The 25114-nt window shown below is 38.5% G+C and overlaps 1 protein-coding gene across 1 annotated transcript in view; it reads left to right on the top strand.

The window, feature by feature from the left end:
• The first annotated feature begins 2375 nt into the window (after positions 1-2375).
• fmn2a (formin 2a) overlaps positions 2376-25114 on the top strand; it is a 50629-nt gene continuing 27890 nt past the window's right edge. The window contains exons 1-8 of the mRNA XM_055162442.1: positions 2376-2619; positions 2724-4277; positions 7413-7582; positions 9661-9816; positions 10502-11319; positions 11822-11963; positions 15185-15272; positions 23848-23909. Coding sequence (XP_055018417.1) covers positions 2376-2619; positions 2724-4277; positions 7413-7582; positions 9661-9816; positions 10502-11319; positions 11822-11963; positions 15185-15272; positions 23848-23909 — 3234 coding nt within the window. The remainder of the gene's footprint in view (positions 2620-2723; positions 4278-7412; positions 7583-9660; positions 9817-10501; positions 11320-11821; positions 11964-15184; positions 15273-23847; positions 23910-25114) is intronic.

Below are 25114 nucleotides of genomic sequence, written 5' to 3' on the forward strand. Positions count from 1 at the left end.
GTACACTATTATGATGTTGCCACAAACATTTTGTTACATTTTAAGTATGCCAAATCTATTCATATTTGTATTTTAAGTCATTAAAAGACTTTACTGACACTAAAGCTGCCTGTCTTGTGTTGTCTGGTTGACTGACATTATTCACACATTATTATAAATACATAAAAATATGCAGAATTAAAATTACTTGCCCCACAAGTCTAAATTTCTTCTGTGCAGTCCAAAAACCAGCTGGGCGGAAGAACAAAAGCAACTACAGTGTAATGAAAAATAATTAAGATTAAATGACTTAGTTACTCTAAAAAATATTACTAGTGATGAGCAGTATTGACAGAAGTAAATATTGTAATATTTTTGTGTATCCCAATGATTATATTCAGACAATATTGTGACAGTTCATCAGAAATGTGCTAAAACATGATAGAGGTTCAAGTATTGCACAAAAAGTGGATTGTATTTTTAAACAATTTCACTTTATACCCATGTTTGAAAGAATACACAGCAAGTCTGCTGTTTCTCTATATTGCAACCACTTTTTTAAGATAAAGACTATATTCTAAGTTTGCATCTCCTAAAAAACAAATGCAATACTATGCTTTTTTCCTCCCACCTCTGCATTAAATACATGTTTATGGTCCTGTGGAGATATTCTACCTCATCATTGCTGTGTATGACTAAAACTCAGGGCCCAGTACACCAGAGAGTACTTCTTTGCGCTCCCCTGTTCCAATGATGCAGTTAGGGGCTGTTTCTCAGACACTGCTAATGGAGATAGCTAAGGAAGAGCAGACATGTGATGAGGAAAATACCAGCTTCATGTGACCCAGGCTAAGGAGCGGCTCTCATCTTAAGACAAACCCGAGTCTGTCTCTCCTCTTAGTCAGTCTGGAACCACTGAGGCGAGTCCATCCAACAGGCAAGTACACCATTCAAATTACACTATAGGGATTACATAATATGGTCTTTTTGTGTTTTGAACAAACTCTTCTTAATTGGACTTGTGGCGGCTCTGCATACTTTATGGAGTGTATGGGTTGCAGTCTTCTTGGTATAACAATACATTTGCTCACAATGTTTTGAAGGTACATTATTAAATAAACACTGATTATACCAACAAACTTTAGACCGTTAGAAACATCTACTTAATTTCTTAATTGGTTGACCGCACAGATCATAATATTTATAGTTTGTGATGTTTTTTCTAGAATATAACTTAAACCTAAATTCAATATATAGCACATTTGTGGCCGACCAGTGTGCGTAGTGTAAAAGTCAATAGCACTACATACACAAACAGCACCAACAGAAGAGCATAAAATTAAAAACGTATTTATCAAATATATAATTTAAAGATTTTTGAGAATATGGTAATTTACTTACATGTTCTCTTAACTACTTAATCGCAAGAATGCAGTGTACTATTGACATTACATAACAACAGTCCATAAATAAGAAAGGTTAAACTGATGTGTGTAAATTAATTATGTTGCTGTAAAGATGTTATGATGTTAGAACTAAAGGCTTTTTCAATCACTGAATCATGTGAGAACATCTCTATTACGTACATACTTCTTGTAACATACTAAAGGTGCACTTTGTGACTTCTCTGTTGAGGGTCAGCCACCTCCTTATCTCTCTGGAAATGTTATGGCATTGGCTGGAATGTTCCACAGTATGATGTTAAAATCTATTAAGGATGAATAAGAGGGATGATTGCATTTAGATTATCTGATTTTTTTTAATAATGTCATGAAGAATTCTCAAAAATTCTGAACAGACAAACTAATACAAGAATCACAATTTAGAACATGTTTATACAGATCTAAACTACTGAGTTTGCAGTCTTTAAGTGGAACATGACAAATTGTGATTTTGATTTCACATCGATTCATTGTGCAGCCCTATCTTGCATTTAGTCAATGACAGGTGTTTTTATTGCTCATATACACCTTGGAAAACAAGGATTCTTACTGTAAACAGACTCCCGTCTTCACAGATATGACCTGCAACTTTGCCTGCCTGCCTGTATACATGAAGACCGATATGTTTAATGCCATACAGTGGGACATTCCAAGTCACTAGAATCATTTGGATTATTTCTGGAATTGCCAATCTCTACAGAAGTAAAGGTAAAAGGTTCCTGTTAACTTGAAAACGGAGCATTTTGAGTTGTGGAATAATAATAAAGGGTTATTCAGACAGTTGTGAATGAAACAAAACACAACTCCAGGTATGTATTTGAGAAGGTAACAATGTTAAGTCAAAAAGCTCACCAGAGTCAATTTTGTGTATAGGACTTTCAGTAATAAAAATTCCTAACTCGTTTTATTATAACCATTGACATGAATGACTATCTTTCCCCTATAGATCTCAAAATGCAGACTATCAAGACAGTGGAGACACAAGTGCCCTTCCTCAAAGAGAGTTTATTCACCTCCACATTTAAAGGGAGGCGTAAGAGCAGCATGAGCAACATCCTCCGCAGACAGCAGCACGTGCCCCACCTCCAACAACAGCAGTGCATCTTAGAACACAAACACCCAACTGCACAGCAAATCATTTCCCCTTCAGAGCCTTCCCAGCATCTGTGCCTAATGCGCTCCAACAGCAGTCCATTATGTAAGGGAGGGGAGGGGCCAAACAAGCCCACGAGAGAGTGAGTAAGCCGGGCAGCAGGGGGGTGAATGGTAGTGCCAGCGCGAGTCTCCTCCCACTCCCCGTAGCATCCCCAGCATCAGCATCACATCTGAGTGAGTTGGCACGGCAGCAGGGATTAAGCTGCGCGGACAGATCGGAGCGAAAGAACAGCCGGGGAGGAGCAGCGGTAGCCCAGGAAAAAGACCAGGATGCCCCGCCACGAGCACAGCACCACAGCCTGTTAGCCAAAGGGGTGCGCCTGTTCAGGAATATGGGCAATCAAGAGGCAAAACAGAAGAAAACGAGTGGAGGAGCAGCGGGGGATGCCCAGTGTGATGGAGATGATGATAGAGATGTGGACAAGAAATCGAAAAAGTTGCAAAACAAAGCAGAGAGCAAGAAGAAAGCAAAGTCAGATTCAAAAACTTCTGTATTTTCCAACATGAAGATCAAAAAGGCTAAAAGATCCTCCAAAGAAGATATCCTGGAAGAACAGAAAGTGGAAGCAAGTCGATCCGTGGATGATTTTGGAATGTTGTCAGATTATGAAGGAGATTCAAACTATTTTGTGTTAAACGGGGCGCAGTCTGGAGAGAATGGACACAAAACAAGCTCAGGATCAGACATTGACCTCTACAGCTTTCACTCTGCGGCAATGGACAATGACGACCTTTTAAAAGACATCCAAATGAGCATAAGACAGCAGTGTGTCGAAACCGAAGAGTTGCTAGAGCTAATGGTCAGTCAGTACTCCCAAAGGTCAACCGCTGAGGGCAAAGTCATAAGTAGCAAGAATAAGCAAGCTTTAACTCCCACAAGTGCAGCAAAGACCATAGAAAATGCGAGCCAGGGTATTCCAATGTCTAGAGATTCGTCTGGTGAAAGTGGACAGTTGGCAGAACTAAGCAATAGTAGCCTTTTCCCCAAAACAAACAGCACATATAGTTTTCCAGATACTACAGGCACTACAACATCCTATGAGAGTGCAGAGGAGCCCCAGGATGAGCTAGAGAGCCCGGTTCCAGTCAGTTCAGGCCTGCAGAGTAAAATGTGTGTTCCAAATATTTACCTGGATGCTGGTATTGTAGCAGGTGCAGGGCCTCTTTGTGGTCAGAAGAGTGTAAGCAGCACCGATCTGTCAATGGAGAGAGGGGAGGAGGAGGAACTTAGAAAACAAAACTTCCTGTCACTCAAAAGAAGGAAGAATAGTATGTCATCCAATCAGCTAAACATAGATTCACAGACAAGAAGAAGAAGCTCGACAGTCAAACTCTACCCTCCTGTGCACCCCTCTTATGTGAAGACCACCACCAGACAACTCACCTCTCCCATAGGTTCTCCTTTAACTAGCCCCAACGTGCCCAGGAAGGAACCCACAGCCCAGGACTCAAGTGCAGAGGCGTCAGGGTTCCGAAAGAGGAAGCAGAGGTCTTCTTCCATTGGTGGGCCCTTGAGTGCTAAAGAATGGGAAGCAGACCTGGAGTTGGACATTAAGCCTAAGAGTGAAGTCAAAGCAGAAGAGAAGGAAACACAAGACAAGGTTTTTACAGCTGGCACCTACTGGACTCTGGGATCCAGGAGAGCACACTATGTCCGGCAAGCCTCCAACACCCCAACTCCCTACCTGGATGTCTTCTCTGGTGAGTCACAGCACTGTAACAAAGTATGAAGGAAAACTACATTTATACAATACAGCATTAAACTTTATTGAATACAATTATATTATGTAGCCTACAACATTTACACTTAATCATTCAAAAAACACAGTGTTTAATATAATCTTCTGTAGTTAAGGTGCTGTTAATCTGTGCCTAAAGGTCAAAATCCTGCCACTGATCGTGTCTTTAGAGCAGAGTGATTTGGCAAAAACATAGCCTATATTTAGACTACAGTCAATATAACAATTTCTCTTGGCTACTTTAAGCCTACATTAGTCCTGGTCTAAAGCTATAATTAGGTCTAACTGCAGTGTAGGATTTACATAATTCATATCTGATCACTGGTCATATCAGCCACAGTCACGTTTTGACCCTGTTTTAGCTAAAAACAACGAACATTATCAGCAAACCTGTAGATCCCTCCTCTCCTGCTCTGGGTACGTAGCATAAGCCTTCATCAGGTCATTATTTCCCAAACCCGAGCTACGATTGGGGTAATGTAACGTCTTTACAGTTTTCTTGTCTTTGAAGTGAGACTTCTGCACAAATAATGCATTAGCAAAGAGGCTACAAAACATTAGCATCTCCACGTAAATAATCAGTGAACTCACATGTTAATGAAATGTACAAACATCATATATATATATATATATATATATATATATATATATATATATATATATATATATATTTTTTTTTTTTTTTTTTTTTTAAGAGAGGAAATGGTCACTGAAGCACATAGGGTGAGCCTAAATTAGTTTCATGTTTGTTTCATCAAATGATGCGAGTAGGACAGATTATTTTACTAGCCTATTATTTGACATTAAACAGCCTTTGTTAAGATTTTTTTAACTATGCATGAAGCTGGAATAATTCTGCACTGTATACTACTATTTAAATCCTACAACAATTAATCAAATTTGCACTGATGCTTGGGTTACAGGCCTATTTGGGCTGTTGATTCATTTCGCATAAAATGACTGAAATTTATAAAATTCTATTTTAATTGCTTTGTGACCTTTCTCTGGTTTATTCAGTCTTTTTAAATGACCATAGCCATCCAAACTGTAGTGTTTCACCTGCTCCTAGAAATCTCACTTGTGCCATCATGTGTCTGCTGGAGTTCAGTTCTGTATTTCAGATTGGGTCATTATGCAATGAGATAATGTTTGGTGATTAGTGTAACTGCGTGTTGATTTCTCTCATAATGAACTCACATTGTCATATTGTACAAATGATCTCAGCAGGGGTGAAGGCAGCGATGAAAGGCCTGATGACACAGTGGAGTTACAGTGGAGTGTGTGGAACAAAAGCATCCCCTGAACACCACAGTGGCTCTGTGTGGTCTGCTCTGTGGTGACTATAGGGCTCAGCTGCTCTGCACTGTCTGAACCTGCGCTCATAAAGCACAATGAGAATGACAACAGAGGCTCTGGCCTCATCCACAGGCTCCACTATCACACACAGGGGCTGGGTTTCCATGATTTTTGGGGACATTACATTGATCCTTAACCATAGTCTCTACTTAGTACTTACCTAATCTAAACCCTGACCTATTTTAACCCATATTCTAAATTGCGTTGTTGATCTAATTATAAAGGATTTGCATTAGTGAACCTGATTTTTTCCCCCAGCCAAAGGTATGATGTGAATGTGTACACACATTTTTGTCCCCACAATGAGATAAATGCCCACCCCCTGTCTCCCCTGTGTGCAGTTTTAGATGCTAAATCCTCATGGCAGCTTATCTGCTTGATACAAATGAGTCATGAGTTGACATCCATTCGAATCTTGTCTAGTCGACCTTGTAACAGCAGAGCAGAGATTTTATAATGCATCAGATTGATTGTCTAGTGATTTATTTAGAGACACTTCAAGTGTTATTTAATCTAAATAAAATATAACATTGACTTAGAGATTGAAATTGTAGTTGTCAAAAGTATTGGAGGTATCATAATTAGATACTCATTTTAGCAAGTATCAATACTAAAAAAGTCACATTCACAGGACAGAAATGAACCTTTCCCAAATAGCTTTAGAATGATCTTGAGCTATATCAGAGAAAGTATAAGACCACATAGACTAGCATACAGCCATGGATAGAGTCAGAATCAGTATTGATTATCAAGCCCAGTAGTATCGAAATTGAGTTTGAAATTTTAGCATCATGACAACACTAACTGTCTGCTACTGTAGTAGAAGTGATGGTAATAAGAATTATTAAGTAATAGTTATTGTTGCAATAGAAATTGTTGTAGGGATTGTGGTAGTGATAGCAATTGTAGAAGAAATAGTAATCTCAGTATCAGTGGTTTATGGTTGACTAATACTTATTTATGACATATAATAATAATAGCAATCCAACCAAAGTTTCTCACCTTAACATTTTAAAGTTCATTATAATTAACATAACTCTGCTACACCTTCCCTTTGCACTACTGTAACTTTGACACTGCCTAATTAACACCACATCTCCTGACAATTCATGTACTCAGTGTGAATAAGGAGTAGGTGTTTAATTATCACATCCCAAACACATTTATTTAAAGAGAGTGGCGAAACAGACACGGCATGCACCTTTAATTCAGAAGATGACAAAAAAGTTCAATGTCGTCATCACTAGGCCTGTCATGATAAAAATTATGTACGAATATAAAAAAATATAGATGATAAATATAATATTGATTTGATTATTGATACCACTGACACAATAACCGTGCACTGTGGAGGGGCTGCCACCTGCTTGTCTCCATTGAAATGTTCTGTCTTGAATGTTCCACAGTATAGTTTAAACGTATCTATCACGAGGGAGACAAGCATGTTACAGCACTATGCTACATTACATTTCAGATCAGTGGAGAGTAGCCCCTACTCACAGAAAAATTATTGTGTTTTTGAGCAATAGAAATATCCATAATGAATAAATGCTAGATATTGACCCCCTAAAATGATTGACTCATCAAACATATACTGAATGATATATATAGTTAGATATAAGTGAATCAGTAATAATAATAAGTGAATAAGTAAAGTGATAGAAGTGAAGCGAGTATTTATTGTAACAGTCCTAGTTGTCACTGTGTCACTTACTATGATACATCTCTGTGTTTTTCTCAGGTCAGACCTTGCTGGAGAGGGTGAGTTTGCAGCAGGGGGAGGGCTGTACGGGCCAAGAAGCAAAGGACCTATGTCAGACAATGTTGGCTCTGGGCTTACTCCACCCTTTCAGTGATAGCAACGGAGAGTCCAACCACGGCACCACAACTCCAACTTCTCCTCTCTTCTATGTAAGATTCACTTCACTTTTACACCCATTTTAGACACTTGAGTGGTTGTAATGTCGGTTAGCAGAGGTTTAAAAATTCACATGCTTTCAAGCTCACTGCACAAAAAGCAGGGATGTAGGCGGACAGCTCTGAAAGATTCATGTGGTCCAGTCCACTAATGTGCTGCTGTGGCCTTAAGCATGCGTTAGGACATTTGCTACATGAACATTTGTGAAGCAGATACAAGCATCCATGTGAAAATTAACAATACTATATATAATGCAGTATACTCGTATAGTATATAATGCAAATATTGTGTGTGCAAATATATATATGCAAATGAAACCATTGAATAAAAAGGCCTATACAGTATTACACAATTTTCTGATCTGTGTTATAATGTTTCCTCGTCACAAACATACCTGGACTTGTGATGTAACATACATTGTGTTTTTAAACTCCATACACCTTCACTAGAACTATTTGGATAATTTCAGCCCTAGAATTACCAAATTTTACTGAACAAAAGTGAAAGGTAGCTGTTAACTTGAAAATTACAGCTTAATGGTGGTGGCACGGAGCGTTTTGAGCTTTGGAGGCATAGACAGGCTAATAATGCATCGCTCAAACATATGTGAATGAAACAAAACACAACTCCAGTTATGTTTTTGATGAGGAAACATTCTAACATGGCTTAAAGCTTACAAGAATCCATTTAGTGTAATATAGGACCTTAAGACAACATTAGTAACATTTCTGAGATAGCATCCATGGAGAGAAGCAGGTAACTTCTCCAGGCCGAGTTATGGACCATCTCTGTGGAAAGGCGAGCAGGGCAATAAAAAAGCAGTAACAGTGTCATCTCAATTAGAATCTTCAATTCTTCCATAACATACACATTCATAATATACAAACTGGCCTTCTGGTATTTTGATATTTCTTATATTTCACTGTATTTTATCAATACTGTGTTTGTATTGACATTGTTGTTGCAGCAGTCCATGATATTAAACTAATGTAACAACACCCTAAAGCACTGAGCAAGCTATTATGTGTTGAGTTTGTGCAGTTATATACAGGCCTGCAACATTAACAGCATGTATGCACTTAGAGTCTATGTATTTGTGTTTATTTATTGCCTGGCTGGCTTAATGGTACCCCCTTCAACATTCTGTCCTACACAAAACCACAGGCACACAGATACAGACACACATACAGAAAGACACACACGCACGTACACAGGCACACACATTCACAAAAGCACACATACATACACAGTCATACACACATGAGTGATTGCGTAGACCATCTGCTGACCGAGTTATGTAACAGCTCCACGTGCCTTGTGCTCTGGCTGCTCTTCTCCAGCTCAGAGCTTTCCCTGACTCCATTGGACACACTATCACAGTTGCTTTTTCTGTTCTTGCTGCAGCCAAGCAAGGCCTGGAGGACTCTATTACTCACTCTGACCAGATATAATCTTTGTAGTCGCCACTTAAAGTATACACCTATATGCTTCTGTATCTTCTATCTGCCTTGAATGTAAATAATTTCAGTTTATTAGATTAAACTGTCTCTGCTGCTCCACTGTATGTAATAATTCATGAATGCCGTGTCCTTATACAGTCACATATTTATCGTAAAATGAATGACCCCACTTTATATTGTCATCAATGTATTTCTTCAAGTCCAATAGTACATATAATATCTACATAAGCAACAGATGGATTAGGTTACATGACATTGGAATAGTTTGACTATTTGGTTTGATTCATTAGATAAGTGCTGGAATATGCTCTGATTCAGATGTTCCTCAAGTCCTATGCCATAATGCGCTACACCACTAGATGGCAGTATTGTATCCATTGTGTTTGGATATTGGCCATTCTATGTGAAGCTCACAACACACTCAATCCAATCAAATCCACTTCAGTAGTGGTCACACATTTGAGATTCGGTTGGCCAAACAATTCCATTTTGAATGTTCTGTTTGGTGATAGGAAATAAGAAAAACTAGTGATGTAAAATACACACATAACATAACAATAGGATAACAATTCTAAGATGTTTGAAACTATTATCTCTCCGTGTGTTTATAGGAGGAGCAGCTGTACACCTGGGCCTCTCTGGGACTGCCTGTATCCTCTCACATATGGGAGTTGTACGGAGGTAAAAGCACTGGCAGAGTCACTAACGCCAGGCGCGCTCTGCTGCAGACGTCACCTGTCAAACCCTCATCAGCTCTGCCCTCTCCGGTAAGACACTATCCACTCTGAATTGGAGCGGACTGATATTTGTTAAGGACTTAAGTGACCTTTGACATTACAACCTATAGTATTCCTAAAATAATAATTAATTCTATATTAGATAGTGTCTTGATTGCTTTTTGTTGCAAACATAAATTAGCATAACCCTGAAATGCGTGTACGAGGTGTAAAGTCCCTTTTGTCCAGCAGAGGTCAGACTTGTCCTGACTTACCATTTCAAGTGGAACCCTTTACTTCCTGAACAAAATAAATAAACTACTGAAGCCATAGTGAGCACTGTAAGATTCAAAGATGTGACCACTATATGTGAATGTATGTTTACAGACCCTCCTCATGTGAGGCCCTGCCAGACTCAGTGTCTCGGGGTCAAATCTCTCAGTATCCTCTCATCCTGATGTAACCAGTCTGGAGCCAGCGCTCTGACGAGTCTAGACACAATGCACTGTGTTCACCCCACTGCAGATCTCTAGCCTGTCCCTTAGTTGTGGCTCTTTTACTGTTCTGTTATAACATGTAGTTTATAGAAGATATATGATGTGGTTGTGACCTTGTAGCCTGCTTAAATGTCTTCAGCTCACAAGAAGGATTTCAGATGTTTGAAAGTAGATTTGGACACATACATACAGGTTATTAAAAATATTTTTGAATATATATGTTTTTTTTTTCCTGACAGACAGAATCCAGCAGGTTGAAATCAGGACAGTCTTCCTCAGAGGATGAAGGCCTTCTGGTGCCTCAGCTGGAGCGCACCATCAGTGATCTGCGGATTAAGATTGATGTGCTGCGGGGCCAGCAGGGCAGCTCCGCAAAAGAGACAGAGAAGTCTGGTGACAGTTCAGGGGCTGGTATTCTGCACAAGACCTCACAGGTGACAGGCAGAGTAACAGGGAAAAAACAAGATGTGTGTGTCCAGACTTCCCCCACCAAAGAGAGTCTAAGGGCTGACAGTGTGCCTTTGAGCCAGGCATCAACTGGGAAATCTACTCCCACTTCAGCTTCAGATGGCCCTGTGTGCAGTATCTGCCAGAAGAAGCAACAAACTGATGTTAAAGCTACACCTCCTCCACCTGCAATGGGACCCCTATGTGCTCCTCCACCTCCACCCCCCCCCCTCCTCCTCCTCCCCCAGGTATGGGACCACCACCTCCCCCCCCTCCCCCCACCTCCTCCTCCTCCTCCTGGTATGGGACCCCCAGCTCCTCCGCCACCACCCTCCCCTCCTTTTGGTATGGGACCACCCCCCCCACCCCCTCCCCCTGGTTGTGGACCACCACCCCCACCCCCTCCTCCTGGTTGTGGACCTCCTCCACCACCTCCTCCACCTGGGATGGGCCCACCTCTTCCCCCACCTCCGGGCTTTGGTCCTCCCCCTCCACCAGGGCCCATGCCCTCCATGGTCGTCCAGGAAGCAGCTACTGCCAAGGCCATAATTGAGCCCCCCAAGCCCATGAAGCCACTGTACTGGACACGCATCCAGCTGCATGCTAAAAAGTAAGTGCCGATAGACACGCATCATTTGTGCACAGGTATGAGCAGACAGCGGAGAAAGCAAAGTTAAGATCAGGCGCGTGCTGTGACGGCAGTAGAGATGCTTAACCTTGTGGAAAATGAAAGTGATGTAGTCCAGGCTTTGTGGTGGGCAGTGGATTGACTTGAACCAGGTTTTTCTTTTCCTTAATAAGGCTTGGAAAATTACAGTCCAACATGCAGCTACAAATAGATTGCTTGATTTACTCTCAAGCGGGGAACTTGATACTGCAATCTAAATATAATTTGTAGACTAAGAGATTTGTCAAGTGCTGAGCATTTTATTAAGAATTATGACATCTGAGTACTCATAAACAAGCACAAATCGCAAAATATCATTAACTCTTACGGTAGAATAACATCATCAATTTCATTATGAAAGTATCCTTTGTATTTTTAAAAGTAACTGCTGGCAGTTTGAAGTGCTACGTGTTGCATTTTAAATATCACCTTTATTTATCTCCAGGCATAATGACAAGTTGGTGTGGGAAAAAATTGAAGAACCATCTGTGGATTTTGATGAATTTGTGGAGCTCTTTTCTAAAAGTGCTGTAAAGGAAAAGAAAAAGCCAATTTCAGACACCATCAGCAAAACCAAAGCCAAACAGGTATGTTCTATGACATTGTGGCATGTAGCATAGTATCTCTTTGATTCAGAAGATTCCACCATTCTCCACATCCAGTTTGTGTGAGTGACAGGAGGAACTGTTAGAGCCAGACAGTTATTATGTGGTGTGAGCTCTGGCTCCCGCCCGACTCCCCTGGGACTCTGTGGGCACTGAGCCAACAGCTCGCGTGCGGTGAGGAAACCTCATGATGGTGATGAGTGTGGAGAGGGCAGAGAGGAGACCAGGCTTGGAGCTGTGTTGCATACAGTGGTTTGTCCCATTGTGCTTTCTGTATGACTTACTTTTATAGTCCCACTGTTTTCCTCTGTAATAGCCTTTATGTCACTCCATCAATCTGCATGTCTAACATCTGATCTACAGTGCACATCTTAAAACTTTTCCAGTCCAAAACATTTCTGCTGATCTGCTTTTGGCGTGAGTTATGTTTCTAAATCACAAATGATGTTGCACCAGGGAAGAGTGTTTCCCCTTTTAATTAAAACCCAGTGGACTCAGTGTATAGCATTTCCTGACACAAAATGTGACTATTGGGCACACACGCTGATGGGAAATCCTCCTCAGCAATGATCCCAAATCCAAGACCAACATTTATGAAAATGTATGTGAACTGTAAAAGCCCTACATGCATGATGGTGATGCTTCATTTCACATTTTATATGGACCAAAGCCTTTATTATGCAGAAAAGAAGATCACAGCAGTATGCATCACAGTAAGAGCTGACATTGTTCTTATACAATAGGCTACTGCAAATTCAGGCATCTAATCTTTGTACCTAGCTGGAATTTGAGCAATATTTACCTACCACATGAGGTGAATTATGGGTTGCCAAGGCTTGCATTACACATATAGTACAAAAGTAGTTTGTCAGAGATGGATTGCATTTGATTCTTGGAGCTGCCCTCTTTGTACCATGAGAGAGTGAGGTAATGCCACTGTATCATTAACAATGCTGTACAGACTGTCCTTGACTCTGACGTTGCGATTGGTAAAAGACACAAGTGTTGGGCAGTTACTAAGTTGTTACTTAAACAAACTATTTTCTCACGCCATTTGGACTCTATAACTCGCTTCTTTGTTCATTTTTATTGGACTTTCGCATTTGAGGTAGTCTAAAATGACTACACAATTCACAGCGTTCATTCACTGTGAGAACATGCACTAACAGGACATAGTGAGCGGAAATCCATAATTTACCCGTCCATCTCCTTATGATAATATTAGGGTGAGATATTGGCTGGGTGGACTGTTCTATCAACATGTTATTTCCTCTTCAAAATATTGTGTGTTTTCAGTAGTTTTAATTGTCATAGTGAATCCTGCATATTGACTTCATTGCCACTTGCTCTGAAAAAAACCCTAAATCATCCAAAAAATATATATCTGACCATTAACTTCATTGTGATAACCTCCATCAGAAAAGTTACAAAGTGCACCTTTAAGCCAATCCATGAAGCTCTGCATTTTTAAAGTCCATACACATATACAAGACACATTCTGAACGTTTCTGTGTTTAAGTACAATTCCTGCACGTCTGCTAGCAGATGGAGTTACGGCCTCTTCCAGCATTTTGTATTGAACATAGCGAACCTAGCTATTTTGTAAATAAATTCCTATTTCTAATGTGGAACTGGCTCCAAATTCACTCATATAACTGCTAGCCTCCTGAGCTTCATTTGACTGGAGCTGATGGGTGACGTCACATTTTCTTAAGTCCATTTCTTTATACAGTCTGTGGTTATTGTTAAAGAATCTGCCATTGTACTGAATGAGTTAAATTCAAATATTTTCTCATATATCTTTTGTTTCATTACTTCCAAACTGTACATAACTGACTCAACCAAACAGCATATAATTAATGTGACTGTGAGGATATCCATAAACCATAAACTGAAGACACATGCTTGTATAACTCTTCGAAAAACACTTTACGATGGAACTTCCTCTTATTTTCTTGAAAGGCTTCCCTTGAAACTGTCCATCACAAAAAATAATAACTAGCGGTCTACGAATCCATCTGTGTTTTGTTTTCTCTCGGTGACTACTGAGGAATTTTAAATGTGTATAAATGGACTGTAAAGTACACAGAGCAGTGCTATCAGGAGCCGTGGTGGCCAGATAACACGCGAATTGCCAGTCTCCTTGCATCACATTTCAAGAGTATGCTGAAGTTGTGGTTGGAGAAAGCGTACTATTTTTGAGGGGGAGGGGGGGCTTTGGTGATATAACTTCCTGTATGTTGGGGAGACTTGTGGTTGATGTGATCTGGTTTGGATGGAAGATTTTTGTCTGGATTGCAGCAGACCAGGGTTTTCCTGTCCTTTCTCTCCCCCGATGTTAAAACTAGCTGCTTACTCAGCCAGGCTGCGGTTTCTAATGGTCCCCTCATTCGGATGCCAACTAACAACACTGGCCTCATATCAACTGCTGGAACCTCCTTTTATAAGTCATATTTTAAATGGCCTGTATTACACTATTTTCTGATCTATGTTATAATGTTGTTTCCTCATCAAAAACATACCTGGAGTTTTGTTTTGTTTAATTCACACAGGTTTGACACACAAAACCTGCTTATTTAGGGTGAGCTCTTCTCTTAAACAGAAAACACTCTGTTCTACCTTTTGGCAATACAAGAAGTGCTCCACTGTGTTTTTAAACTCCATCCAGCTTCAGTAGAATAATTTGGATGATTTCAGCAATGAACTGCCTGTCTTTACTTAAAAAAATGTGAAAGGTAGTTGAAAAGTCCCGCTTCATGACATCATAATGCTGAACAAAGCATTTGGAGTTTTGGAGATGTGGACAGACCAGTAATGCAGGTTTACTCAAACATGTGTGAATGAAACAAAACATAACTCCGGGTATGTTTCTGATGTGGTCACAACATTATAACATGGCTTAAAGCTCACATGAGTCAACTTTGCGTAAAAAGGCCTTTACTCATTTCAGTGCTTTGAAATGTTAGTATGCTGCTGAATACTACAGTTCCTTAATTATGTTTACCAGGTGCAACAAACCTCCAAAACAAAAAACTGTAGCTGTTTGCAAATGTTGAAATAAACACGTCTTTGAAAACATGTGATCAGCACTTTTCTCCCCACAAATGTGTATTCAAAAACATTATTGCTTACATAACGTGTGTCTCATCTGTGCACTTGTGTATTCTTGTTTTAATGTCCCTTTCATGTGTTTTGGGATTCAGGTGGTGAAGCTGTTGAGCAACAAGCGGTCTCAGGCTGTGGGCATTTTGATGTCTAGTATTCATCTGGACATGAAGGACATCCGTAATGGTGAGTCTCAGAGGGTGATGCAAATGAGCTAAAATACTAGAAAAAGATAGGTCAAGGTTATACAGTAATTACAGGCAGCACAGCCCAATGTGCTGTACAAATTTAAAATGACTGAAAAAGCATAATAACTGAAAATAGGAAGTATAAATAACATTGCTCGGCTCGTGTGAAATGTCAGTGCAAAAAGGTGAGTTTGCAGGACTTAATGGTCCCATATTACGCAAAATTAACTCTTGTGAGCTTTAAGTCACGTTATAATGTTGTTAGTTCTCAAAAGCATACCTGGAGTTGTGTTTTGTTTTATTCACACATGTTTTAGTAATACTACATTACTAGTTTGTTTACAAAGTAGTATGTCATGAAGTGTTAGTTTTCAAGTTAACAGCTACTTTTTACCTTTAGTTCAGTAGAGATTGGCAATTCCAAGGCTATAATCATCCAAATGATTCTAGTGAAGCTGTATGGAGATTAAAAACACAGTGGATCAGTTCCTGTATTTTCACATGACATCACAAGGTGGAAGAGAGTGCCTTGAGAGAAGAACTCAGCCTAAATTTGCAGGATTTCAGTGTTAAACATGTGTGTGTGAATGAAACAAAACACAACTCCAGGTATGTTTGAGATGAGGAAACAACATTATTCACATGGATAACTTCTCCATGAAGAAAATAGTGAAATAGCTAATGTAATATGCTCAAAGGGATGCTATTCCATACATACTTTGGGATAAGCAACCGCCAACCCTGGTCTAAGATAAAACACTGTGAAAAACACAAAAGCTAAAGTAAATTAAAACTTTGTGGATAAATCATTCTATCTTGATTTGAGTAGATTTTGATTAGATTTGAGTAGATTTTGACTAGCCAGTTGCCAATAGTAATATTTTTACATCATTTTATTTCAAACCTTAGGGCTAATATTGAACAATTAGGATCTGCAATTTGATTCTATTATGTCCTATTAAAAACAAATAAAAATGAAGAATTTCCTGAGCATGAAGACTTTGAATTAGTGCCATTTAACACAAAAATAGTCAAAGTTACTCCAAAGTTTGAACACAGGTCCAAACCACATGCTCTTACTTCCCGATCAAAAGACCCTGGCTGATCATTGAGGATTTAAAATGATTGAATTTCAATCTTGATTCAAATTGGACTAATTGCACAGATGTAAAAAGAGTTTTCTTCATATTTATTATTTATTTTTTTTTTTTTTATTTCAAGTGAAAATGCAGCAGGAGATACATTTCTTTTGTATTATAACCCGGATAGAGCTTATTCCTTTGGCATTTTTCCTTGACTTGATCATTTTTACTTATTCAAGATTTTCTGCGTTATCTCTTGTGTAATATCATGTTAAAGGTGTGCTGTGTAACTTATTATTTGGGGGTCAGTCACCTGCTGTTTCTATGGCTATGTCATTGCTCTGCCTGGAATCTTCCACAGTATGACATTAAACAGCCCTACCTTACATATATTAAATTACTGGTGGTTTTATAGCTGAAAAATATCTAGAAAAACAGGCATTCAGACTGTGAGTGGGGTTGTCTCTCCACAGACCTGACCTGTAACTTGATCTGGTTTGGTCTCGATGAAGATAGAAAGGTTTAATCCCATACTGTAGAACATCCAGACAAATCAATCGCATGAAGATCTCCATGAAGAAAAGAATTTGACGGACCCTTCACTAGAAACATTACACAATGCATCTTTAAATTCTTGTTACATTACTTAGGATAAACATTTTCATTAATAAAAAAGTGTGTGAAGTTACATTACTTTTAAATATACAATAAAAAGGTTGATTCCTGTAAGGCAGTAGTCCAAGTCCATTTCCCCTCTAAAACTGTCATGAGTTTTACTATGGTAGTTTTCAGTCACTGCAGGATCCTGCCCCAAGTGTAGGGTTAACAAATGCGACTTCCAGCATTCGTTACAGAGGTTAAGGTTTATTATAATACCACATGTCCTTCACCCCGTTCAACTTTCTCAAATTTCCAATGTACAAAACCCACTTCCATTTATTGAGTGCTCATTCACTTATTTAACCTCTCAACCCCTCCAGCTCCGGCACTGTTTTCAGAATTCTAAAGTAGACTTTGCTGCGAAACCACTCAAGCACATCTCTACTGTAATGTATTTGGCTTTCCTCGAGGCGTCATGGCGGACTTTGACTTTCCATAGCTTTAGGAAGTGCTGTCTTTGGGATCATCTTGATGGTGTTTGGTTAGGACAGTGAAAGGGACAGCTTATTTTGAATGGGACGGCCATTGAGGTCATTGCTGATGTCACTTTAAGTCCATTCTGTTTTATCACTAGTCATAAAATTGGACGACAGTTTCAAAACCTTCCTAGTGTTTTTCCTTTCTCACATCGAGGCTAATCGCACATTCTTCATTACTGTCCGCCTTTGATGAGTTGTCAACAGCTCTTCGGTCACGGTGCTGAGGTGAAGTCATGGAGGAGAGGTGGATGGGAACCAACTGTCTTCCTGTTTGAGTTTGAGTCTGATTGCTCCTTAGTCTTCCTTCGTCCTTATTTCTAAACATCAGGCCCCTTTTTTCCCATCCTTTTCACAGGGACCGTTCCCCCAAACCTGATTATTGTGGCACATATGGCAGCGGGATAGACAACTTCAAAATAAAGGCAGACCACAAAGACCATTCCCGTCTTGTGTTAAACAGGCAGTAAACAGTGAGGCTCAGGGGCTGGTTTTTCTTCAAAGCTTTTCATAAAACTGCATTTAGACTTTCTCTCACAGTGTCACATTCAGCTGTAATGAGGTACTTTCACTCTGTGGTATAGTTTTTGAAATGCACATACACTATTTTCAAATAACTTAAAACAACAAACTTTTTAATTAAAATCCCCCCCCCCAATTTAGAAATTTTAAATAAATAAAAAACTCTCCCACACCCCACCCTTCTCTCCACACTACACTAAAATAAACAAAAAGAACACCGTGCAAACAAACAAAGTCAAACATCAATTGTCACTCAAATCCAATCTTGTCAAAATATTTTAAAAAAGGTGTCCATGCGCTCATAGTTATTCTGTTTCCCACTTACAGAATCACAATTTTTTAAATAAAATAAGAAACGATGATGATCTAGTCAAGTGCGCACTAGCAGTATAGTGTTAACAGAGATTGCGTGTACTAATAACTTATTCATGTAGAAGCAAATCTGTAATAAGCATAGGTGGAGCGGTGGCATTAAAATTATTGTTAAATTAATCCGTATGGCAAATTAGACTACACAATTTTATACACAAATTTTATATATTTTAAGATCAGATTTTACTAATGATTTTACTTACTTTTCTTTAGTTAGAGAATTTTGTTGAAGTTTATCATTTCTGGTTTGACATGGGCAGTAGATCTGACATAAGAGATCATTACATTACTGTTATCTACCTGGTTTAAAATTATAATAAATATTTACTTTATACTGTCCCCCGAATAATGCAATAGACCTGTCATATGTGCTCAGAGTTTGGAAGTAACTGAACACATTCACTGAGAATACCTATTATGAATACTAATTTTGCTTTGTATTCCATTACAGTTATTTTTCATTTGGTGGTATTCAGAATAAATTTAGCTTTCATAGGGATACATCATTGTGCTTGATCACACAATTTAGGCTTCACACTGTTCGATGTTAGCAAGAGAGAGAGAAAAAACTCACTGCTCTTGTGGTAAGTACATGTGCAATCTTTCCTTCTCCAATTAGTGATAAACACTGTAAATGCGTAACAAATGGTCAAACAAACAAAGCTGTTTTTAATCCAATGTTACGTTTCACATTTGAATGCAACTCGATATAAAAGTATTCAAAGTATTCAGAATACAGTACTCTGATATATTGGAATATGTTACAAAATACATTGTAATGCAGGAACTCATTATTATGTAACTAAATACATTTTCAAAGTATTCTTCCCATCAGTGTATGTACTAGTGATAGTTGTTGTAAAATCCTCAAGCATTATTCTAGTAGTAAGTTTAGGCGCTCCGAGGTGCTCTGTTTTGTCCTCTTGCCTGTTGACTTGAGTATAAGAAGCAATACTTATAGTTATATGTTAAATCATAGGAGCTTGTGATAGTGGTAGCTGCATTTATAGTACATATTGTATTATTACTGACAAAGTAACAGTACTTTTACTCAAGTAGTAGTAGAGAGAGAGTACTAGTTCCACTGTAAGTGCTTCCCGGTCTGAGGTCACACAGGGGCCACTCTCATCAGGCCTGTCATCCGTCTCCAGTGTTAGGACAGTTTTTACCATCATACACAATCAGCGCTGATTGTACTAGTCATTATATCATGTCGGTGAGATCACGGGCTAGATATCTGATTCCAACAACTTTTGACACTGTGGCAGAAGTAAATAAAAACAGAGTAAAAGCAATAACAGAATAATGCAGTATATAAAAAATTTTGTAACTTGTTGTATTCAAGACTTTTTATATTTTTACTTAACTGTCCTATATTACACAAAATTTTCTCTTGTGAACTTTTAGCCATGTTAGAATGGAACACTGTGTTTTGTTTCACTCACATATGTTTGAGTAATCCTTTATTATTAGACTGTCTATATCTCCAAAGCTACCTTTTACCTTTAGTTCAATAGAGACTGGAAATTATAGGGATGAAATTGTCCAAATTATTCTAATGAAGAGAAGAACTCAGCCACACAGTTTGTGTGTTAAATGTGTGTGGATGAAACAAAACACAACTCTAGGTATGTTTTTGATGAGAAAAACATTATAACATAAATCAGAAAATAGTGTAATATGGACCCTTTCAAGATGGTAAAAGCTATATAAAAGCGTGTTGTATTTTTTATCAGTTCTTATGTTTTAGCAAAGGTTAATGTGTACTTCATTGTCTCCATAAGGAAAGTTATTTGTTGATGAATACTAAAATTGATCTAATTAATACTTTCTCATCTGTTTCCGGCAGCCATTATTTAAATTGAAGGAAGTCTAAACATTTTTGTATCATGTTTTTTTAATATTCATTCCTGCGCTGCCTGCTCTTTTTCATCAACAAAATCTGACCTCAAAGCAGCGAGAGTTTTCTGTTTGTTTTGTTCTCATTGGAGTTGATTTGTAGACTAGGCTTAGAAGAGAGTGAAATATTCATATAACAAAACTCCAGTGTTGTTTTCTCCAGGAAATGATCTCATGTTTGAGGTTGGGGTGAATTTTAATAATCTGCATGTTTACAGAAGGAAAGATGAATTAGTCTGAACTTTTTAATTGTAGTGACTCACTCTTTTCATTTTGCTGTAATTCCTCACTGACAAAGAGTAATAATAGGCGAGATGCCATCCTAAAGCCTGCTAAATGAAACGGAAAAACAACTTATGAATCATTTATTTACGTTGTCGGTTTGTATGACAGCTAAATTGCTCAGAACAGTTGACACATTTTCCTACACTATTGCACTGATTGTTCTGCTGCTAAACTAATATAACTGTCTGAGCAGAGCAGAGTGGACACAGCAGATACAGCCGTTGGTTTGTCTATGAATCTATATGCGTTATAGGGCTTAGGCTGGCTATTAAATATCATATTACACTGTTTTCTGATGTTATAATGTTTCCACATCACACAAATCCTGAATATTTAGGCTGTGTTCTTTTCCCAAAAGAAAAACACTCTGTACTACCTTGTGATGTCATGTGGAAATACAAAAAGTGCTCCACTGTGTTTTCCAACTCCATACATCTTCACTTGAACCATTTGGACAATTTTAGACAGGAATTAGCTACTGAAGAAAAGGTGAATGGTAGCTGTTAACTTGAAAACTACCGCTTAATGACATCACAAGGTGGAACATGTGTGAATGAAACAAAACACAACTGGTGGTATGTTTTTGAGGAGGTAACAATATTCTAACATGGCTAAAAGCTCACAAGAGTACAATTTGCTTAATTTAGGAACTTTGAATGACCAAATATTGTGACAAAGCAAGTTGAAATAAGCAATATTAAATCCAGTATGGTTTGAGAATGGAGCATTTCCTTAATTAAAATGTGGCAATACAGGATTTTAAAAATCCATTAATCAGAAACACTTCTATGAGTCAAAATGACACTATTTTCCACACCAATGTTGTGGCTATAGTTTAAAGGTGTTATTATGTAAGTTTTCTGGTAGAGGGTCTGTCAAAAGCTTTTCTTCATGGAGAAGTTATTGCTTTGTTTGAGATGTTTCATAGTATGGCATTAAAACTGTCTATCATCATGGAGACCAAACCAGACCAAGTTACAGGTCAGATCAGTGGAGAGGTAACTTCACTCACAGTCAGAATGCCTTTTTTTCTAGGTATTTTTTGGACAATAAAACCACCTGTAATTGAATAAAAAAGTAAAGGTAAAGTAGATCTTTTAAAGTCATATTGTGGAGCATTTTAAGCAGAGCAATGAGAATCTATATAAACTAGAAGATGATGGACCCCCAACCCGAAAATTTACACAGTGCACCTTTAAACTACAGTATGTAATAATTTAAAGAAAAAAACAATTAAAATAAAAGCATGTTTTGGATTTTTATTCTTTCAATTTGGTTGTTTATTGCACTGTATCTCCACAATCCGGTCTTGTATTTGGGCTGGAGGAGGGCCTCTTTAAATTTTTAATTTTCATGGAATTGTGTAGGTGACATGACACCTCCAGAAAGTTACATACTGTGTCGTTAACAAGCCATTTTCTTTCATACAAATATTACACATTTTGTCAATCTTAGACAGTGTGTTTATTGGGTCAAAGGATCACAAAAAACAAAGGAACTCTCAGGTAGTGACAGTAGACGAGTTGCTTTTTAATGACTAATATGGGACTTAATATTGAAAACAATAAAACTGGCCTGTGAGTGAAGTCCATATAATGCAGTGAAGCTATTATTGAATTCCTGCCACACACATGACACAGTGACATTCCCTGTGCACCTCTCACACTGATCAAAAGTCATTCAGACACCTCAAGCTCCCACAGACATATATAGGTGTGGAGAGCTGGGCTGTGTGCAGTTGCACGTACAGCAACACCACAGACCCCCGGGCTGTGTTTGTCTTTAAACATTTACTTTCAAAGGATTAATGCTCGCGGGCGCCAGGTCCTCGCAGCGAGACAAAAAGGCGACACCAGGAATTCAAACACAGGAGTTCAAACACACATCTCGTAGGCCTGACAGACTGCTCCAAACTGCATATTTATGTTTTACTATCACCATGACAAGTGATAACTGTGTAACTGGCTGCACACACCAATCCTGACATTATCCCAGGACTCTGAGGAGAGACTGTGCCCTTTGTCTTATTCCACCTTGAGCTCGCTAAAGAGCAATGTGATTGGAAATGATGTTTGAACAAATGGTAGTCAGGTGGCAGGTAAATCCAGGGGTAGGCTTACACCAGTCTGTTAGCAGCATGTCTCAGAAGGGAACGGCAGCTTTTTTTTTTGCCAAGTTTTTAATTGCACACAATGAAAACAGTAATGAAGCATGAAAGACGCAAGCAGTGTGATATTGATGATCGTGCATGTTTGAATATACGCCTACAGCTCTGTACTTACTTTGTATTCCAATTTTATTTTCTTAATCTGTGATACACACAGGATTCAGCAGCTTTGCCAAGTGATTTTGGTACAAATGCAAACAAAGCCACTCCTCAAAGGAGGTGCCGGCAGCTGCATGGTGCTTTATTGTGATGACGTTTACAATGATGTTGGTTCCCAGTGAGCACTTCAGTTTTCTAACACAGAAATCAGTGGACTTGTTTCTTTTATTAAGTTGTTTTAGATGAATATTGTGATTTAAAATGTCCAAATTGTATTATAATGATCCACATGTGTCATAGATTATAATTACACAGCACTATAGTCTTCTTTAATGCCATACTATGGAACATTCCTTGTAATAGTGACAAGCAGGTATTGGACTCTTCACAGAAAGGTTACATAGTGCGCCTTTAACTTAATGTTACTCAAGTTTGCTGCAATTCAAGTTCCTACTTCTAACTATGAACACTATTTTCCATTTGAGCGCGCCCTCTCACACAGAAGAGAATCAAATTGACTCCTTTATGAAAGAGCAGATTGATCGCGACTTCTATGAAAACCCACAGATTAACTTTGAGTCAGCAGGACCATCAAATATTTATTCCATGTCGGCAGCTAATCTCTTAATTTCATTGACACAAGCTTGTTATATCCTTAACTGGATTGCCCTAGTTTATATAAAATCATGAATAATATCTTTTAGAGCTCTAAGCTTTGGATATTGTTTTCTAAATAAGAAATTTCCATCCACTTAAGACTTAAGTAAGACTTTAATTAATTTGTGTTGTCATTGGCTCTATTTTTTTCACATGCTCAAGTTACAGGAATTTGTTAGGATTACTGAGTCATTAGAATGAACTTGATTAAACATGGTAAAGATATTATGTCCATTATTTGCCTTCTGTATCGTTGCAAAAAGACGCCAAGAAAGGATTAATGTAACGAATATGTCTAATTAAGATGTTTATTTAGTCTTCTCTCTATATTTATATAATCCGTTTCTTTTCCAGCCGTTCTCAACATGGACAACAGCATCGTGGACCTGGAGACACTGCAAGCTCTGTACGAAAATGTGAGTACATATAAACATTAACATACCATGCAAAATTATCTATAATCGTATTGTTAAAACAGTGATAAAACATTGTGCCAAAAAGTAACTCGCCAACTCAGAATCCCATAAACACTGAGAATTGAGCAAGAAACCTGCAGTAATTATACAATGTACCAGTGCTGACAGCTCGGACTGAGGTGACTGCAATATTCGGCCTGGGAAAACCTTGCACTTGGAGTTTTTCTCTGTGGTTTGCAAAAGTATCAGTTCTGAGCTTTCAGTTGTGACAAATTAAATGATTTATGGTTAGCCGTTTCATGCCATATTCCAATAGCAGCCAATCATTTCATTAGCAAGAGAAACTGGAGAGAGCTTAGCTGGCCCTCATATCAACAGTATGGCAAGAAATCATTCAGCGTCTGTTAGGGCTGTTTGGTTTGGTCCTTCACAGAGGGTAAGCCACAAAACACAATCCTTCAAAAATACCTTGACTGATTATATAAGGATCACTGTCTAGCCAGAATAATAGACTTTGTAGTTGGATTTGTCCTCATATTGACATAATACACATCTGTTTATTTCTAATGTCAGTCAAATATTCCTCTTGACATTTGAAGGGGAAGTTTCTATTCAGCTCTCCACTTGAAAGGTAAAGTGTGTGCGTTAGATATGGATACCAGTGCAGTCACAAAAGCAGGTCTGTAGTGAGTAGAGACACATGGGAGAGCTGAGCACAGGTGGGCTACGGTCAGTGCTTCTACATAGTAAACATAATTAAAGGTCCTTCATATTATGCCAAATTGACTCTTGTGTGCTTTAAAGCATGTTTGAATGTTGTTACCTCATTAAAACATTGTCACGGAGTTGTGCTTTGTTTCATTCACACATCTTTGAGTAACCCTTTATTATTAGTCTGTCGACATCTCCAAAGCTCAAAATACACATTGTGATGTCATGAAGTGGTAGGTTTCAAGTTAAGAGCTACCTTTTACCTTTAACTCTGTAGAAATTGGCAATTCCAGGCCTGAAATTATCCAAATGATTCTAGTGAAGGTGTATGGAGTTTAGAAACAAAGTACAGCACTTCCTGTATTACTACATGACATCACAAGGTGGAACAGAGTGTTTTCTGTTTCTGTCTCAGTCTAAATATGCAGGATTTTTATGTTAAACATGTGTAAATGAAACAAAACACAACTTTGCGTATGTTTTTGCTGAGGAAA

This window comes from Boleophthalmus pectinirostris, unplaced genomic scaffold, assembly GCF_026225935.1.
Source record: "Boleophthalmus pectinirostris isolate CB_2022bp ecotype Guang Dong unplaced genomic scaffold, ASM2622593v1 HiC_scaffold_5, whole genome shotgun sequence".
Classification (NCBI taxonomy): Eukaryota; Metazoa; Chordata; class Actinopteri; order Gobiiformes; family Gobiidae; genus Boleophthalmus; species Boleophthalmus pectinirostris.